This window comes from Aplidium turbinatum, chromosome 3 (genome assembly GCF_918807975.1).
Source record: "Aplidium turbinatum chromosome 3, kaAplTurb1.1, whole genome shotgun sequence".
In the NCBI taxonomy this organism is placed as follows: domain Eukaryota; kingdom Metazoa; phylum Chordata; class Ascidiacea; order Aplousobranchia; family Polyclinidae; genus Aplidium; species Aplidium turbinatum.
In genome coordinates, this window is record NC_137474.1 from 6,682,072 (window position 1) to 6,703,361 (window position 21,290).

Consider the following 21,290-nt stretch of genomic DNA (forward strand, 5'->3'; position numbering starts at 1 on the left):
AAAAACAATATATTACCAAACATAGCAACGGTCTAGAAAAAGATAGAAACGACAAATTGCGAACGTTACAAACCAATGAACCTAAAAGTTATTTTGGTACAATGACTTTAAAAACTTAAAGGCATCATTTTAAGTTAACTTCACAATGTAGCAGATGTTTTCTCTTACCAAAGTCATTAGATTGCCAGGTTTTTGATTTTAACTACATGATAGCATTCCAAAATGCAAGGTTTTATCTAAATGGTACAGAGAACTACGATATGTTCTCTTGTACATTTGTTTAAATGTGTTTTTCTTCTTTTTATCCTGTTTAGATCAATAAATGCGTAGCCTACCAGTACAGTAGTTAGCATTTTACAACATTGGTTATTTTAGTTGTTAGGTTAGTTGTAATGTCAGGTGAAGTTATGGAAGCTGAAGATACTGTGGCTGCAAACAAAGGAAATTCTGGTGAAGACTTAATGGAAGTTAACAATGAAGAAATGCCGCCCAACAATGAAGGTGAAGATCTGACTGATGGAACCAACATATCGGTGTGGCCTCTAAAATGTGACACAGATAATGGAAATATCCATTCTAGTCCCAATAATGATGTTTTAAGCAAAAAGAGTGGAACAAAAAATATCACGAGTTCTTCTAATGCAGCTGATACTCCAAAGAACAGCGAAATGAAGAACATGTGGTCCATCAGATCTCCATTTGCCATGAAGCATAATTGCCCTCATACTATTGTGAGACGACGACAATCCAATGAAACGTATCCACCTATACAAGAAGATGAACACTTGAATACAGCCAAACTCGAACGACAAAATGTCATAAGAAATTCGTTTCATTTCAATTCCAGTATCTCCCCTTCTGCATTTGTACCCAATAGAGAAAGTCGTCCACGGCCATTTATGGATGACGATTTGGAAAGCAATATTTTGAAACGATGCAACAGTGCTCCTATATTAAATGATGCCGAGTAAGTAAAACAGTGTGTATACAAACAGCCAGAAGCTTTGATCAAAGAAACATAATTTGTAGTCTATTAGTTTAACGTGAAAACTTGTATAAACGCTGTTTTTACTTTGCTTGCCCTTCAAGCGGTGGGATGGTCCAACTGATAAGGCATTGCCTTTCCAATTATGCAAACGTGGTTCAACTCCCGCCTTCAGTTGGTTGTTGATAACACCACTCACCTCTACTTAGGGTGTACTAAATTTGGTGGGCATAATTGCTGCAGGAACTAGCCACCCTACTCTCCCTAGCATAGGCGCCGACTTTTATTTTTGCACGGGGTGGCGGATAGCACAATATGGCAACCTAAAAACTTTCAAACTGCATGTTTTTGTTTAATTTTTACTACGCGTGTTTCGTAGATGCAATTGTCTTTTCACACCTGATTTGTAGCTCGATAATTTACAAAGCAACTTTAAAACAAAGCACAGGAGGTGTATGTCGTGAATTTTATTGTTACGTTGCTGCTCTGACACTTAACGTTTGGCAAAAGTCTTTTTGCGAAGAGAAGCTCTGTCAATCCAACTGTTAATCAACTGGTCAAGTTGTAACCGTGAAGCTTCAGCTTGATAAACATTTAAAATTATGACGTGGTTCAATCCCTGTTGCGTCATGGTAGATCGCAACTTCGCAAGTAGGTTTTTATGCGCCTGAGTGCACTGAACGAACACTCCGCACAATGCAGACCACGTTTGGAATTGGAAGCATTAATGAAATTGTTTCATTGCTTGCAAATAGATCAAGCAGTTGCGACATAGTTGCAAATCGGACAGAATGCTCATCTTTGCATCCATGCTCGTAACTATGTAACCAGGAATGTAACAAGCAACTCCTATGTCAGACCAATAAATTCCCGCCTCACAGTTTGTCACGCATTGACATGCAATATTATTGCATGAAGTAGATAACAAAGTAGAAATTAAAGCATGAAGTGTACGGTCATAATATGACAGTACACTCCAATTGATATTGGAAAATAATTCAAAATGCAAAATCTGGAGTAATTGAAAAAGGTTGCTTTTATTATAGGTAATTGGCAGGGGGTGTAGCTTATCTCGAATAGAATCATGTAAACGTGTAAATTTGCAGAACGTTAAAACTGCTACTTTACTAAGTGCACTTTTTAAATAAAACTCAAAAAGTTTCGAAAATTGCATTTGTTTAATGTAATTTGAAAATAGATATTCATTTAGGGGGTGGAGCTATCAATCATCGAGATAATTTTATTTCCAAGTATTTTATAGCTGGCATAATTTATAGCGATATTATGAGCAGTTTAAAAATTTTCAAAAAAGATTTTTGAGGGAGGCAATGGAAAGATCGTATTTTGTTGATTAATAAATCCCATTGTAAACCTGACAAATGTAACAATGACTTATGACAAGTAACAAATAAAACGATCGCAACAACAACAACAAGGAAAAAACTCGTAGCCACGTGTTGCGTAATCTTCACGTAGCTTGCTTGATGTTACGCGAGTATCATGCTTGTGACAAAAACAATCATTTTCTTTGCAATACTGTATTGGTTCACCTCTTGCTTTACGTTGACTTGAAGCAAAAACCAATGATCAAAAAAAGATTTAAACGTCCTTTCAAATTGCATTTATTTGCAGTAAGTAATGCAACCTAAACGGGGTGGCTGCCACCTCGCCACAGCGGTTATGGGGTGGCGTGGCCACCCCATAACCCCGTAAGTCGGCGCCAGTGCTCCCTAGTACCGAAGGCTTAGTACAATGAGAACCTTATATTATCATACCCGACACTTGAATCAAGTATGGGACCACCTTTACCTTTTACATGCAAGACAGATATTTTATTGAAATTATTATTCCAACAGTTTTTTATAAATGCTTTACATTATCTCACATCTAAGTTTAGTTGTTTTGCTTCTTAAATCCTTTAAAAGTTTTGATTCATTTGATCAAATTATTTCTGCTACAGTGACGGTTCAGTGGATTGGAGTCGTCCAATTGCATCCAGTGCAGGCCGAATTCGACGATTCAGTGCAAATGTTGTGTCTGTAAACTCAGTAAGTGAAATGTAATTTTGCTTGAAGTAGTTTTTAAGTAGTTCTACGGCATGATAAAAAAACATGGTATGATAATTGTAAAAAGAAGATATTTGCCATTTTTATTTGGTGTAAAAATGTAAGTAATATAGTTAATTTTTTAACCACCTGTGTTCCTTTTAAATTCAAACCATTATCACTGGCTCTAAATGCTGTTTTTGTACAATTTCATTTTGGTCTTTAAAGCATTTTTTTTTGTTTTTAATACCTCACATACAGACTAGTTAATTTCACAATGTATGTATGTTGTACAAGTAGCACCTTTGAACCCTGGGCAGTCGCCATGGATTGTTACACCATGGGTCTCGGGGAACACTGGTCTTGATCACACACCAAACTAACAAGTGGGTCCACGTCCCACCTCATGGGCAACAACCTCGACTGGTTGGCTAAAACTTGTTAGAAATCCTGCTGCCTTGCAGGAAATACTTTTTTAAGTAAAGGCTAGGCCCACCGCCAATAACTGTGGTTAGCGTCAGGAAGGGCATCCGGCTGGAAAATCTATGCTCCAAAATATTATTTAAATGCAGCAAAAGCTAAAAATGGCCCCTAGTCCCCAGCAGCCCTTAGATGGGCAAGGGGTGCGAAGAATCTCTGGGTTCCGAAAAAACAAGAAAACATTGAAAAAAGATTATGGTGTTAGAATCGGATGCTGGAATGTGGGAAGTTTGTGTGGTAAAGGAACTGAAATATGTAAAGAACTAAGAAAAAGAAGGGTGGATATATGTGGCCTAGAGGAAGTAAGATGGAGGGGACAGTCAGCGCGGTTTTTTGGTGCCAATGGGAGGAGATATAAGTTATGGTGGTCAGGAAATAACACAGGAATCGGTGGTGTTGGTTTCTTGGTAAAAGAGGAATTATGTGAGAAAGTAATAGAAGTTAGAAGATGGAGTGACAGAGTGATGACAATGGTACTTGCTTTTGAAGAGGAGGTAGTGAGGCTAATTTGTGCATATGCACCTCAAAGTGGTAGGGATTACATAGAAAAGGAAAGTTTTTATGTTTTGGCAGAGGAATGGGATTTACGGAGTTCAAAAGAGTTGGTGTTTGGATTAGGAGATTTTAATGGGCATGTTGGAAAACAAGCAAATGGGTTCGAGGGCATTCATGGAGGGTATGGTTTTGGGGAGAGAAACATGGAAGGAAGAATGCTACTTGAATTTTGTGATGAAAGGAAACTTTGTATTGCCAACACATGGTTTAAAAAGAAAGAGAAAAGGAAGGTGACTTACAGCTCAGGAGGACATGAGTCGGAAATTGATTTTATTGTGGTTGAGCAGGAACAGAGAAAGTACTTGAAGAATGTGAAAGTAATTCCGTGGGAGTTGCAGCATAGACTAGTAGTAGGAGACTTAAATATGAAAAAAGTGAAGAAAATTGTGAAGAAAGAACAAGTTTTTGTGAGAAATGTGTGGAAACTGGAGGAAAAAGAAACGAGAATTAAGTATGTGAAAAGAGCAAAAGAGCTGGTAAACATGAGTGCGCAGGACATGTGGGCTTCATTTCAGAAAGGTGTCTTAGCAGCATGTGATGAAGTATATATGTGGGAAAAAGAAAGTGAGGAGGGATCGTGGAGACACATGGTGGTGGGATGAGGAGGTGAAGCATGCGATTTCACAGAAAAGAGATGCATACAAGCAGTGGCGCAAAAATGGGTCAGAAGAGAATAAAAAGAAGTATAAGAGTATGAAAAAGAAGGCAAAGAGGGTTGTTGCAAGAGCTATGAAGAATGGTGCTGAGGAGGAACTTAATAAAATGGGGGAAAGCCAAAACAAAGTATTCAGACTCATAAAGCAAATGAAAAAGGATGGGAAAGATATTGTAGGGGGAAGATGTATAAGGAGTGGAGATGGGAAGTTGCATTTCAGCCCGGAAAGCAGAGGAGAAGTGTGGAAGGAACATATGGAAAATGTTATGAATAAGGAGAATGTATGGGATCATATGACAGAGGTTGATCTGGTGGAGGGTCCAGTGGGAAAGGTTACTCGTGATGAAGTGGTGGAGGCAATGGGACAAATGAAACTGCATAAAGCAGCTGGTCCATCAGAAGTGAGCGTAGAGATGATAAAAGCAAGTGGAGAGTTGGGAATTGAAGTAATGCTACAACTTAGCCAAAGGGTATTAGATGGAGAGGGAATGCCGGAGGAGTGGAAGCATAGTATTGTTGTTCCACTGTTCAAGAGAAAAGGGGATGTGAGAAGTTGCAGTGCATATAGAGGTGTAAAACTACTAGAGCATGGAATGAAAATTGTGGAGCGAATACTAGAAAAGAGGTTGAGAACATTGGTGAAATTAAATGATATGCAGTTTGGATTTATGCCAGGAAAAGGTACAGTGGATGCTCTGTTTATATTGAGAAGAATGCAGGAGGAATACCGAGAGAAGCAGAGAAAACTATATATGTGTTTCGTCGACTTAGAAAAGGCATTTGACAGAGTACCAAGGAAAGTGATGGAATGGGCAATGAGGAAAAGAGGTATACCGGAGGTATTAGTAAGAGCTGTGATGTCTATGTATGAGGATGCAAGAACAAAAGTGAGAGTTGGATCAAATTATTCAAACGAGTTTTCTGTGAAGGTTGGTGTACACCAGGGATCAGTTTTGTCACCTCTGATATTTGCTATTGTGGTTGACGTTGTAACTGAAGGAGTGAGGGAGGGCTTATTGAGTGAAATTTTGTATGCAGACGACCTGGTCTTGACAAGTAATAGTATGGAGGGAATGGAGAGAAAGTTTGAGAAATGGAAAGAAGCATTTGAAACCAAGGGTATGAAGGTGAATCTTGAAAAAACGAAAGTGATGGTGAGTGGAGCAGAAGGAACAGTTGTTGAGAGCAAAGTAGATCCTTGTGGAATATGTGGCAAGAGAGTGATGAGAAATTCAATGCAATGCAAGGAATGTGGAAAGTGGGTACATGCAAGATGTGCTAATGTCAAGAGAGCCGCAACAAGATTGGCGAAGTGTTTTGTTTGTGGGAAATGCAGTAAAGGAAGGAATGAAGTGGAAGGCCATAATGATGAGTTCTGCCATGGCATCGAAACAGTGACAGACTTCTGTTATCTGGGTGATTGGATAAATGGAAGTGGTGGATCTAAAGCAGCGGTGACAACAAGGGCAAGATTGGGCTGGGCAAAGTTCAGAGAATGTGGGGAAATGTTGTATGGCAGAAAATTTTCACTAAGGATGAAAGGAAAAGTATATCGGAACTGTGTGCGGCCTGCAATGCTATATGGTAGCGAGACATGGGTACTGAGAGAGAGTGAACTGGCAATCCTGAGAAGAACGGAAAGGTCAATGGTGAGAGCAATGTGTGGGGTGAAAACGAGAAGGGAAAAAAGGACTGAAGAATTGTTGGATATGCTAGAGATGAGAGAGACCATAGACCAACTGGCAAGGGCAAATGGAGTAAGATGGTATGGACATGTGATAAGGAGGGAGGAAGGAAGTTTTCTTAGAAAGGCACTAGATCTAAAGGTGGATGGGAAGAGGAAACGCGGTCGTCCAAGAAGAACGTGGAAACAACAAGTGAAGGATGAGTTTAAAAAAGTCGGACTGAAGGAGGAAGATGCAAGGGACAGGGTGAAATGGAAAAAAGGGATTAAGACAATTGCTGCGCGGAAACAATCGGCCACCCCCACTAGTGGGGAACAAACCGACGATGGATTATGATGATGATGATGATGTATACAGTATACACAACAATGTATCTCTGGTGTATATATACAATTATACATTATACATTGTGAGCTTTACATGACAATGTATATGTATGACGACGACAATATTAACGACCTGTTTTAGCCTGATGCTGCGAGTTTGCTGTGGTAATAGTAAATTGTTCTAGGTTTCAGAACACAGTTCCCTAGTCAAAAAGGTATTACAATTTGTTATTACCACAGCAAACTCGCAGCATCAAGCTTAAACAGGTCTTTAATCTAGGCTATCTACATTGTGAAGTGGGCTAAGCAACAATCATGCTGCTAAAAGTGAAACTCAATCTATTGCAGACTAGTTAATATTTCTTCTTCACTAATTTAGCTTTCAGAAAAGTGTAGGATTGCAGGAGCTGCCATGATGTTATTTTAGATACGCAAAGCCTGTGCACAGTTCTATATTCATTATTTCAATCAACAGTGCATTGCCAGTTGTTAGAAGGGACAAAATTTCTACAGCATATCTTCATCTTTTCGAGATACTATTATAGAAACGTTGCTTGTTTAAAAGTTTATATCAGATTACAATTTCTTTTATGTAGCCTACTTGTTTGAAATTGCTAAGTGCTCTTCAAACACTGTTCCTTTGTAGACGAGTGCTTTGTAATTTTGTTGGTGATTAAGTAAGAAAAAGATAATTTGAAGAATGATCATGATGTGTTTGACATCAAATGTAAGCTTTTACCAATGATTTCTTTAATTATAAACCCCCATTTATAGAATATTGATTTTTATGAGCAATTCCAGTGTACAACATTGGTAGAGAGATTGCGTCATGTGGACTGGAACCATATGCTTTGTTGCTTGATTTCCTTGCTGTGTAATCACAATTGGTTGTTGCATATTTTTCAGTCTCCCTCTTCATCAACCGCAAAAACAAGACTAAGGCTGCACCAATTAAAAAAGGTATGATTTTAATTTTTAAAGCATTGTTAGACTTGAAACTTCACTCATGTGTATATACCGTATAGATTTAAGTTTTTATTGCAAAAATGTCTACCTTACCATTTCGAGTTTTTGTTTTTAACAAAATTTTAGCAATAATCTGAATTTCCTGCTAATAAAAGTTTTCATCATTTCTCATAACATTGTGCAGAGAAGTGGATATTCTCTGCTGCTGTTAATGTTTATATGTTGCTTTTACCAGGAGGAAAGTCTTGAAGGAATTCAGAGCAAAGAAACCGCCCACGAAAGGTAATATTTTGTGGAATGTTTAATGACATAAAAAATAATTTAATCAGCTTTGCATTCATTCTATTTTTTTTTTCAATATTGATACAGAGAGGTAATTGTGATTTGTCAAAAAAGTGTTAAACTCGCTATATTCATCATACATTAGTTAAGGTCAGGGTTTCGTAAACTTTTGTCATCATGAACTCCTGTAACAATTTGTTATGATCTTTTACTAACATCTTGATTGCACCATAACCTAAGTCTAACCTACAGTTTTATACAATGCAATAAATGCATTGACAATTTCATTTATTCTGCCTTTTCGCTTATATATGGCGCTATTGAAACAAATAAATTGACTTGACATGTTTGTTTGTGCAAACCTGTTGGTTTGTTGGTTGTGGTCAAATTTTTATGCAGTGGATAAACAATAACATGTTTAAGGACCCCTTGGTCCCCTGGTGTACGTTATTGAAATGAATTTATGACGGCACTGCAACTAAGTTTGAGTTATTTTAGATAACTTAAATCTTTTTTGATGTACTGTAACTTACAACTACAAGCAATTTTATGTCCATGTACCATTTTCCAGACAGCAAATCAGTCGCTTTTTTACACTGATTTAACGTCTGCAGACGTGGAAAAAACGGCTGAAGACGTCAATTGAAAAAACGACTGGTTTGCTGTCTGGGTTATGTATGCTAAGACAAGACTCGTGGAAATCATAAGATTGAAAAACTTTATTGTTTGTAAAATATGCTGCTTCAACGGCTTTAATTTAATAATTAAAATTGTTTCCATGATTTGTTGTGCAATTTTGTGTCATTTTTCTTTAAAGATTTTATATATTTTTGGCACAGGGAAGTTCAGGCCACGATTCAGATTTCTTCCAACTGTGGAGATTTATCACTGGTACGTACGTCATCGAATCATGCAAATGCACGCGCTAACCGGATAATAACTCTGTTTCTTAATCGACAGCATGCTGTCGGAATTTTTCGCAGTGAAACTGTCATTAGTTTTAACGATTTTTTTCTTGTCACTCGCGTTTGTGAATTACTTTCAATTAAAAGACTGAAATTGTCCGAATTGCAGGGCGATAGACGTAGCAGCTTGGATAGTTGCTTATCGTCGCCAAGAAGCACTTCCTCTTCGACTAGCTTTCCACCTCTTAAGCACTTTCCTACTCCACCTAGTGCCTTTACAGGTAAGCATTTTATAAAGGACTGAACTTTTTTTTATGTAATTTTATTTTAAACTAGCATAATAGGATCAGCCAACACGATCAGTAATACAAAACTTTTGTGTTTTGCCATTAACAACACGTACATTTTGCTAGAAAGTTGTGGCACTGTTTGAGTAGGTGCAACAGTATGGTGTTGGGCACTGTTTTTATTGTATTCATAGTTGTTTAGCTTACGTGGTATCTATGTGGTTTTGTTTAATTAAGGGGCAAGATGCACTGAATGTGTGATGAAATTGGTACCGATGTTTCAAATACAGTTTTTTAATAAAAAAATTAAATTGCTTTCAGCTCCAGCCTAACCAATCAAGGTTCTAATTTTTTTAGGCGGAAAATCTTCCCATAGTCGTGCCATTGATTTTAGTGCTCCTGCTTGTTCAGGAGGAACCCTCAGTCCAACGTCCCAACCTCCTCACCCATCTCCACATCTTCCCACATCTGGTGGCATCCCATCTCCTCTAACCTTCTCTCCATCCCCTTGTCTCCTCACCTTATCTCCATTGCCCCCATCTCCAACCAGAGGAATTTGTGGACCAGGCAAGCAGTGTTTTTCCCCTTCGATGCAAGTCCCTGTATCTTTAGCAAGAGCTACCAGTCGTAGCCCCTCTCCGAGCCCCACGCGACGAACGTTTGTCACGTAAGTTTAATTTTTTCCCACTTTGCTCGCATTGTTTTCTTCAAATGTTGAAGTTAGTCTTCAAGTGCTAATGTGTTTTCTTTAGCTAATTCAGTTCTCGATGCAGTTTCATCACTCTTTTTTGCAGTGTTGACCGTTCCAAGTTGTTTACGCCAGCATTGAATTTGTTGACAGTTGTGCTTTTTCTCATTTCTTTGAAATTTCATTTACATATTGCATGTTGGCAGGCGAAGACGCAGTCAGAGCCCGTGCATAATGCGGCCTAGCGCTCTTGGACCAATCAAAAGAAAATGTAAGTCTCTACCATAGTTCAATGAATTGCAATGACTGTGCAACTAAACTTATGCCGCAAACTAACAAACACAAAGTCCTTTACTACGATGCTGTTGTTGCACGCCTTGATTTTTAGGTTTTATAATATTGAAAGTATTTGGTATTGATAATAATATTTGCTATTCGAACTATTACATCGAACCAATTTTTTCTGTTTCTTTATTAAATTTTTCATAATTGTTTTCATTCGTTTTGGCCTGGCATCAATAAAATCAAATCCTCCATGTTCTTTTGTGTGCAGATGATTCTGATAGCGAAGGAAGTTGCTCTCCAAAGCGGATTTTCCTCAACAATCCGTCCCATGTTGCCCTGTCCGGGGGGTCCGGTGATGCACACATGGCATTGTCCAACATCACCCCTGCCCGAAGCCTAATCCACCGTTCCCACAGGTGAGCCCCAAACATGGCATGGTAAACTTGAATTTGATTGCATTTAAAGTCTGTTTTTTAACTGCGATTTCTTCTCTGCAGTGTTGGATCATGGTAATATATTCACTTGCTGAAAAAAAATGATGTGTGATTATTTTGTACGTACAGTAGTGATATTACTAATCGTTGATTGTAATTTTTAATGACACCCGTTTGTATCACTTATGAAGTTTCTCTAAACCAAAATGAAAAACTTGCTATTATCAGCATATTAAGCTTCTGCAGTTAGACGGCGAAATTATTTTTCTACGGTAAAAAGAGTTGTTGAGAATTACTTTGAAAATGTTACAACTAGTTTGGTAGTATCGAGCAGCCCGAAACAATCAGAGTTACTGCACAGCTGGCCATCACTCATTTCTAGCAGAATACTTCAAGCTGAAAAGTGACTGCACATTTTCGTGATGTCATCCATTCACACGTACTGAGATGCTTTGACTGCTCAAGCATACAAAATGCATGACATTGATTGTATGTCTGCAGACGTTGAATTAATGTAAAATGTTGTTTTGTTAATGCGTCTCAGTCAACATTCCTTTCATCACGTACGTGTCCGTGTGATGCTAGCCTTTATAATTTATGTATTGAATTAACTTCTCACCATTGCCCACCTTTCGAAAGAAACCAATTTTACATTGTTGTGCCATCGCTAGACGTTGAAATGATGTGAAAACAAAAATAGCTGCACTGGAAAATCTGTGACAACAACTTCCTAGTCAGCAACAGAAGCCCTTCCAGCAGTCAGTTTTATTTTTACATCGTTTCAACGTCCACCGGTGCTTCTTCTTCTGCCAGTGAGTGGATTGCCAGTGAGTGGTGGTTTAATTTTAACATTTCTTCGAGAAGATTGAGAACATGTAACCTGAAATTAAACCAATTTTGCTTGTTCAAAAATGTGTTACGTTTGTCTGATGTAAATATCATGTCGAAGATGGTGTTCGAGTGATTTTCATTTGTTTAAACGTTGGTAGCGTCACTACGGCTTGTTATAGATTAGCAGTAGGCTTATTTCCACAACAAGAAGGCACCACCACTCTTTCTAATAAATTGCCTGGTGAACAGGATAATCCAGCTATTAATTTGACTTGTGGTAGTGCAATAGAAAAAAAGTCTTCAAACCCACATCGACTCAGTGCTTCACAAATCTCTCTGAGCAATGATTTGAAGCTTACTGCGTGACTTACATCGACTGAGTCGTTCAAAACTGTAAACTGCTCACGCCGTTCAATTTCCTTGCAAGGGTTTGAGTCACACACCGTTAAGCCATGCATGGTATTTTCCATTCGCAGTTTATCTTCAAGTTCGGTGGACAGCAGTGATCTGTACGTTTCACCCAGTCCTCCTCATCAAGGCCCTACTTTTGTCACTCATCATCATGGCAACCACGCTGTGACTGGGTTGCTGCACCCCCTGCATCACTCATCCAGTCCTATGCACCCCGGTGGAGTCGCAGTGCCGCAAATAACGGTAGGACGGTGAAGTTTTGATTTCTCACTACATTATTGTTAGATTTTGCCATCTCAGTCCGATAATAATAATAATAAGATGGTCAGTTTGTTCTGTCAAACGCATCAAATTATTTTAACGTTGTAACTTTAAATCGGACCTTGTTGTTGACTAAAGGGTATGACCTTGTGTGTTTGGCAGTTGACGAGTAAATGCCATGTTTCATCTCTGGCAAACCAATGTAAGGACATCATGACATTTTAATACATGATCCTCTGGTTTGACAGGAAATGTTTGAAGTACAGCGACTTTCTTGTTGTCAATATGTAGAATCGACGTAGCAAACGCAATACGCATTTGACGCTGTTAGCTTAATCTATAAAATATCAGCAAACAAACTTCCTTTTTTAACATCAATTCAACTTTTACACGTTATTATAATGCAAAAAAATTAATTTTTTTAAGTAGGCGAGCATCCCATTTGATCTTGACTTTCGCTTTTTCAGCTTGACCATCCCAATCGATCGTTGTCGCCTGCTAGTTCGACTTGTTCTTCGTCCTCTTTGGAGGGTTTGCGTGACCTTCCACCTTTGAACTCAACGCGACAAACCTTAGCTGAGAAGAAATCCTAGTCCAGATTGAGGTAAATGAATTTGTAAAAAGTTTTCAGTTTTTATATTGTATTTTTGATTTGAAGCTGAGTGTCTATCATTTTGAAATAATGGCAAACAGCTTCTTTTTACTGCGTATGCAGCTCAATGGTGTATGTCGTCTTCCCTGTATGTACCACCTTATCTATGGTACCACGCTCTCAATCAGATTGAGATTTGCTTGTAACTTGCTGTGGAAAGTTCTTATTCGCCTCTTAGTAAATTAAAATGCCTGATTTTTGATGTTCTTATTTAGCGACTTTGGCATTGTACTTTTTTTTAATGCACACAGTTTAAAAGTTTGCAGACGCTTTTAAAAGTACAGCAAATGACACTGCATGTGAAAAATAATCTTTAGCAGTGTTCACAATCTGAATACGTTTTTGCTGAACAAGACAAAGCACCAACAGTCCCCAGTTGCGGTTCGAAGACAGTAGCCTTTTCTGCCTTCATTCTTCCCATTTTTTTCTCATTTTGTGAGCATTAAAAAACGTTGAATTGCCGTTGCATGTGTCACCTGAGATGTCAATTTGTATAAGCCATGTAGTACACAATTGCGTTTGAAGGAGCGAAACATTGGAACGATCGTTTGTTAAATGCTCGAGGCTTGATAGAACTCAAAGAAGTTTAATCGACGAAATATAATCACTACAGTAAATACCAAAGGTGGACAATAGTCAAAGTACCAAGTTACAGGTCTTTTGTAATCAGTTTCCACGCGAAGAATATGTTTTACCTCATAGACATTTTGGACAAAATTGCGTTAAATCGACGAATAACAAGTTCATTGCTTAATTTATTAATTAATGAATGACCCTACATTGATGGCCAGTCCGTGAAAACATCTTTTATCTTCAGCTAGTCCATACTGCTAAAAGGTTTCCCACCCCTGGCTATGCACAGTCCTAAACACTGCTTGCATTGTCTGATGTCTGTTTTAAAGTCTGTTCAAACATTAACAGATACTTGTTGGTCAAAGACAACCAGTTATCCCATAAACGGTTTCTTTTTACCATCAAGCAACGCTTGGAGAGGTTGAAATGACCCAAAACTTATGGTCTTCGTTGCTGCTGTTTGACTGAGCAAACGCGTTCTTCCGTTACAAACCGTTCATCTTTTTAGAACTCGTCTAATCAACTCGGGTTTAAAACGGTACCTTGGGTCTTACTGTTTATTTTGCTCGCAACATATGGCTGAGAAGAACGCAAAATGATGTTGTTTTTGCATACTAAATTTCTTAAGCCGGTTAAAAACTCAGCCCGTAATAACGATATAAGACGGTAACTTCTTCTGGCGCTGTCTAGAAATAGAGTTTACATGAATTTTAAAAATGACAGATTTTTCTATCTAAGGTGAAACTTTGGTATTTCGTGTGTTAACGCAATCCATTGATTTCGTTATTAGTGCAAAAGAACAGGAACATTTTTGTTGGCTTGATAATGTGTTTGTGTACGCTTGTTGTGGTGCACATAACCGCAACATAGCGATTTGCGTGGTTATCTGCGCATTTTCTCTTTGTGGCGCGGATTTGATTAGAAAGTTAGATTGTGGTTTTCTCGGTCAGTTGATTAAATTTTGTTCATCAACCGCCTGCTGTCTGCAAGCATTTTATTAATTTATGAATGGATTCAATGCCAGTTCTCGCTTTCGGTTCTAGTACTCGTAGGTCTGAGCTCGACTGGAGGTCGGGTCAAATATAGAAATTCTTAAATCTTCTGTAGTTTTAGAGTGTTGCATGCTTATTGCTTAATTCAAGTTCTATGAAACCGTCTGGTTTGATTGTTTCACTTCACTTTATATTAATCCGTCCGGAATTCAAAAGGATGAAATGAGATTAAAACCTTGTGATGCTTTCAAGATGCTAGAACAGCTTGTTTCTGTGTAAAAAAAAAAAAAAAAAAAAAACGGGAAAAAGCTTTTTTTGCTTCTCGAAGCATTCACCCGTGGTTCAACGACTTCGCCAACTTACTTCCCACACTAAAAACATTGTATCAACGTGCGTAGGCGTTTTTTTGTCAATTTTGCTGTCTGGGTTGATGTATGGTGATGACAGCACCACCATAAGTTTTCATTTTTCCTGTGCTGCGACGCCGAGCGCATTTTGTTTAATACTAATTTTACGTAGATTCGACGTTGGTTGACGTTGATGAAAGTCGCAAGCTGAGCAACTTTAGAGAGAAATCTAATTTAAAAAACATGAAATGGTGTACCAGCAAACATCTATTGCATTGGCCCATGATACAAGAGAAGGCTCCGCAAAGCAAATTTAATGCGAACCAACTGATGTACCTAGCTAACGAAATTTTTTCTTTTCACATTGATACAATATCTACAGATGTTGAATCAATATGACCAATTTTGTTTGCCTCACACGGGTGTTGACTTATTCCAAGCTGCTTGTCCTTGGTCTAAACTTATTGCAGAACTTTAATTGATTTGATCTTGATTTGTGTGTGTGTAGCCGTAGGTGTGTTGGTACTTTAAAACGAACAAAACAATGCGCTGTTGATGGGCCCACCATTAATTTAACGACACTTTTCTCATAGTTTCCACCAGTCTAATAATGTCCCTTCGACAATTTCACTGAATTTTCGGCGTAAAGGACATGTCGATTTGAATAGAACCCAGCTACCTGACGTAAAACCAGACTGGCTAAGAAAACAAAGGACATATTGACATGCAAAATTTATGACTGTGTCTGGTTTTATTACACAGTCAGGCTGACTTCTAATGCTAATCAGGCAAACGCATAAAAGCGTATCTGACCTATTTTCTACCAGGTTTAATCAAATTACCAATCTGTGGTAAAAGAAAGAAAAAACTTTATTGCAATGAATTGATTAATTATATACAGCAGGACATCACGGCTTGAGCAATCTTGGCGGACTAATCTTTGTTTTCTAAAATCCGAAACACACTTAATTGTTGACTGCCATTGTTACTCAACCGGCGAATGAATCTCTTTTTACATTGATTCAACATTGGCAGACGTCAAATCAATGAAGTAAAAAACAATAATGTGCCAGCTGGAGAAATATTTTCAACCAGCGATTGTATTTCAAGGCAAGTGTTTTATGGGAAGGTATACTTGAAAGCATGGGTGTTATTTTGCCCGAAAGTGAGTAAGTGTACTCCCCCCAATAAAAGGAAAACCGTCTCTACTTGCCACAGCTGGGGAACTTGTGTTCACCAGTTGTTTGATGTTGTTTTGAGGTCATCGTAAATACAAAGAACAAAGACAACGAAATTAACTTGATAGTCTTTTGTGCTTCCGTAGTATGCAACGTATTTCATGGCTGGCAAACAAAACAAATAAAGAAATTTTACGCCAACTGAACCAAACGAGAACTCTGTTAAAAAGTATGAAAACCAGACAATATAAATTTCTCGGTCAAGCATGGCCACCTGGAGATGCGGGCTGATTTGTCACATTTTGCAGATTTTGATTACAGCTACTGCTAGTGCTTGACTGACATTTTTTGAGATGTTTTTACTTTTTGCGGTTTCCTAATGACAAAAAACTTTTTTGTTGCCTTGGGGAAGCAGCAGCAAATGAGAAAAAGTAAGTTGAAAAACGCAAAATCAGACTGTTATTGAAAATTAACAGTCTGACTAAAATTTACAGAAATCAAATTTTCTTTGATTTTCAACATGTGAGGATGTTAAAACCTATTGTGTCATCTGGGGAAAAGAACAAAGAAAGCGTAAAAATCTAATTTTTAGAAAAATTTATTTAAACGTTCGCCCAAAGTTAGAAAAACCTGGAAATTTCTGCAAAATGTGACAAATCAGGCCATATCTTTAGGTGGCCATGGGTCAAGTAATAAGAAAGCAAAAACTGGAGCACCTCTCTTTAACTTGTAAATTTTTTGGAAAGCGGGCATCTGGCAGATAAAGACAAACTCATCTGAAACAATTTAACGACAAGACAGAAACAATCATCCATGCAGCATATAACGTCACTGGATCTAGCATAATTAAAAATAACGGGTTAAACTATACCCTGGTCTTAAACAATATAAGTGCCTATCGTGCAATTACTTTGTTTTTGGCCTTGCTTTTATATACCCAGTGTGCCAAACCTGAGCTAGTTGCGACAGTGCCAGGTTGTGAACTTCAATGTTACGTTAAAACGACAGAAAATGGTGATGCATGCAAGAAAATTGTACGTAAATGTGTGTTTAAGCTATGTCTGTATGTGTATAGTGTATTTGCAACGTAAAACTTACACAAGCGTATTCGCTCTAAAGCCTGTTAAGAAAGTTATATCATCATTTTCAACCTGTGGTAGGCTGGTAGCCCACTGCGGACCGAAGGCTTTTCCCAGACTGCAAAATCCGCCATTTTTACATTGATTTAACGTCCGCAGACTGAATCAATGCTGTCTGGGGTGTTTTTGTATACCAGTTTGTTGTTCCACATTCTTTGTCATCTCGCCTCTCCAACTCCGTCTCTCCATTTGCTTTCACAGGGTATCCAAGTTGTTAATTTGTTAATCCAACTGTTGTAGTTAAAATATCCAGATTAGAGGGTTTAAAATATCACATGATGTAATCTTCTTACTTTTTATTTTCCTCTCTGGTTTGAAACTAAACATAGCGTTTCACGCCATCGTACAGGACGCTCTGACACCGTCGGCAAAATTTGCAATGTTCAAATGTTTTTTGTTTTTTTTAAGACACCGTTTACTTTCGTTTTCGGTGGAGGTGATTTATAGAAGTGAATAGTTTGACGTTGCACTAAATCTTCCTTATTTTTTCATTGTTTCAGCGTCTTCAGCAAGCTCATCATCATTTGATGGAAAAGGCGAACGAAAAGCGACTTTCCTGTTTTTCCAAAAATGTCATTCAAAACATCTCAGCGATAGAAATACTTGAAGAAGAACTAAAAGCACACCGTACCACGTTTCAACTGACACAACGACGCTCGATAATTCACAGCTGTTTCAGATCCGATTTGTCTTTTTGGCAAATTTCTCAATACACGTCCATTGTCGCTGTTGGGACATTTTTTTTCATATCTCTCCCCAATTAACAAATCAAAATATGTTTTTACATTAATTTAACGAGTCCAGACGTTAAATCTCTGTACAAAAGACCTGGCTTGCCGACTGGGTGGTATGCACGATTGGACGTCATTGAGAATGTTGAAGTTCGTTGCTGACAGCACAAAACTGAGTCTTTGCCACACGGCCGCCATGGCAGCGTTGTAGACCATGCTAAAGCAGGCTAGGTACTTGCAGTCAAAGTAAAGTACAGTATTGATAAGGGCCACATTATGCGAAATAGCGCCGTCTAGCGCTTTATTATTTTTACAGTCGACTGCCGGTGTGCATTCAATTGGATGTTTTACTGGTGAAAATGAGCCATCACTTCAGGCTCGTGCAAACGCCGTTTGTTATTAGTGTTTTTTTTCCTTTTCATTTCCCCATTTCGCAAAATGTGTTGTGTGATTTGTAGTTAGACATCAAAAAGATGTAAAACTGAATGTTAGTATTTTTCTGTCTATTTTGTTTATTTTTTGTTTCAGTTGATTGAATTCTATTTTTACAGCTTTCTGCTTTGTTTTAAGCCACTCATTGTAACGTTTATTCATATTGTAAGACAATGAAACTAAACGTAGCGTTTCTTAATCGCATTGATGCTGCAAGCCAGTTTGTTACGGAGGTCTGACATCAAGTAATGCTGAATCAACATGAAGATGAAGAAATCCCTTTCAAATTTTGACAATGAAACTTCATTACAACTATTGCAATGAATCAGTTTTTTTCATTTACCCAGTTGGCAAAATTCACATTTTTTACATTGATTCAACATCTGCAGACGTTCAATCAATGCAAAATGGTCGGATTTGCCAATCGGGTAGTGAGATGCTGATTGGATGCTCCTCAAATTGTACTTTGCAAATTGAATTGATTGTAGCTTGCAGCGCTTGAGAAGAAACTACAACTGCCAATTATTCTTGATTTGACCTTTCGGGAGCGGGATGTGACTTGTAGCAGGGGAGGGGTGGGAACAGTTGAAATGTGCTCACTCTACACATTTTCAATGCAAGTGCTATCCCAGACAACAAAATCCGTCATTTTTACATTGATTCAACGTCAACAGACGTAAAAACGACGGGTTTTGCTGCCTGAGATGTAATTTATTCTAAACATCAGATGGACTATTTGACTACTTTTCCTGCTACACAATGTTAACGTCGATTCACTGTCAACATGTCATAAATTTGTCTATTTTACGCTGGTTCAACGTCTTAATGTAAGGCGATGCTACGATAATACCCAACAAGCTGTTTAATTACATTAATAAGGTAACTGATTTTCTCACCCCTGACAGCTCAAGTTGCGCACTTCACATTTAAACGTTTGGAAGAAATAGCAACTTTTGCTACCTCCGTGGCTTCCTGCTTTGGCGTAGCAGTTAACTAGCTTTAACATTGTTCTTTTAATTTTGTATTGGTGTTGAAATACTTTGAAGGGTTAGTCCAGTAAAGCAGCCACGAAAAATTGGACAAAATTTGGTATTTTACACAAATAACCGTCATCGCTTTCTCTCGGTGAATTGGATTAACTGCTGATTGTATGCAATATCTGTTCTGTTGCTTCCCAGACAGCTAATCAATCGTTTTTTTACATTGATTCTAACGTCTGAAGACGTTAAATCAATGTAAAAAACGATTGATTTGCTCTTTCGCTTTGAAGGTGTTGTTAATTTTTTTTTACTGTTAAATCGTTATACTTTGTCCCCACCAACATCTTTAGCATCCAACTGCTGTCTATATTTTGTTTGTTGGCGTCAATACTACCAATGCAACCCAGTGTCGAATTGAAACTGATATTTTTTGCGTTGTTTCAACGCTCTCACAACGCGATTGGAATGTTATCGCGGAAGTGCTCATCTAAGTGAGAATGCCGGGCTTCTTCCATTTTCATGTCGTTGCTTTGTGTTCTGACGGTTTCAGTTACATCAATTTGCGTCACCAGAATGTAATTTTTTTCTACTGTGTTGTGCATGCTGGTCTAGCACAATAAATGTACAAAATATCCGACTATATTTACTGTGCTGTACAATAACCAGCAAACTTATTAGCAAAAGCTTCTGATGTTTCCGACATTTTTTACTTTTTTAAAGAAAATTAAAATTTGACCGAAACTTTTTTGACAGACTTAGTATTCTAGCCCTTGGTAAATATCTAACAGCCGTAAATAATCAGAAACACACAATACAGTAGGCTATTATATATTTTTTTTGTCGCAATGAAATTTACGAAAGGCAACTTCGATCACTTGTCAATACAAAAATAGCATAGCCCAGCGTATGCCTAAATAACATAAATGATGTTTTTACGGGCATCCGCATATTGCTAGTTTTGGGGACTTGTTCTGTGTTGCCCATTGCATGTGCACCTTCAGATTTCGCTGAATAAATGCTTTTCAGCTGGTAAATTTTTTAGTTAATTGAATTAAGTTGAATCTCACCGTCCTTGCAACGATGGCAGCATTTGCAACATCATTACCGTTGTATTTCACGTTGTTTTCAAATAAATGTTGTCTTTACGAAGAGCGTTCATTTGAAGGAAAAAATGGGGTATGGCCTGAAAACGAAATGCCAACGTGAAATCATTCAACCCGCTCCCCTGTCAAATCTAAGCTTTGTAAAGTAGAGTTGTAGAAAGCATGTGAGAGCATCACTATCAGCAGCTTTGACATTCTGCTGGCAAACTAGTTATTGACGTGACATCCACTGGTGAGTTTGAGGGATAGCCTACCAGCGAAATAACTTTGATAGCCTATAAAGTAGACCTGGGTTATATCAATAACTTAAACAAAAATGAAATTAAACACGAGTCATCTCATCCGTGACATTGAATTTGTAAACTCGCGTTCCTGGCCTCTTAACGATGCATAAAGTTGCTGACTTAAATCAGCCGTCATATCCTTTTCTCATTTGAAAGACTTTGGCATTTATGACCATACGTTTAACGTAGGGTATTGCGTTTTACTGGCTGTTTTATTTACCAGTCAATATTAACAAAACACACGTTGGCCAGTTTTACAAACGTGTTGATGGCGATGTGAAATGCACGTCCACATTGGATGAGGTCAAAATTATCAACAGACTCTTAGACGATGGCATGCATGGAGATGAAAGAAAATGGCTACAAAACATTTGATATACAGTAATCAGACACCAAAAGCATTGACATGCGTAGTTAATGAGGATTTCTACAAAAATTAAATCGTGCGATGAATGGAAACAAAAGTGCATGAGAGTAGTGATGTATTTGGCTGCTTTTACCAGCCGAAACTATGACATTTGTTTATGATAGGCTACGATGAAAAAATCATTTCAAACATCAAGCTAGGCCTAGGCTGCTTGTCTTCAAACAAAGTAAAAATTCCTTAGTTTTTCTAACTACCAGTATGCCAAAAAATGCAATTAGTTGTTTCCCACACATCAAAAGTTTATTTCGTGGACAGTGGACTTCAGATAACCTGATATCGGAAACGTTGACAGAGTGAATCTCGCTTTAACGGAAAAAAGCAAAAATGATTTCATTAAATCAAAACTTTCCAAAATAATGACGTCATTATCA

The 21,290-nt window shown here is 37.9% G+C and overlaps 1 protein-coding gene across 1 annotated transcript; it reads left to right on the forward strand.

The window, feature by feature from the left end:
- The first annotated feature begins 325 nt into the window (after nucleotides 1–325).
- LOC145766452 (uncharacterized) lies at nucleotides 326–20,257 on the forward strand. The gene is made up of 12 exons (XM_082578165.1): nucleotides 326–967; nucleotides 2,946–3,033; nucleotides 7,638–7,691; nucleotides 7,933–7,979; nucleotides 8,819–8,870; nucleotides 9,054–9,165; nucleotides 9,529–9,838; nucleotides 10,066–10,130; nucleotides 10,413–10,560; nucleotides 11,886–12,063; nucleotides 12,549–12,685; nucleotides 17,463–20,257. Exons 1-11 carry the CDS (start codon nucleotides 393–395, stop codon nucleotides 12,672–12,674), a joined length of 1,755 nt encoding a protein of 584 aa, XP_082434291.1. The 5' UTR covers nucleotides 326–392; the 3' UTR covers nucleotides 12,675–12,685; nucleotides 17,463–20,257.
- The last annotated feature ends 1,033 nt before the right edge of the window (nucleotides 20,258–21,290 follow it).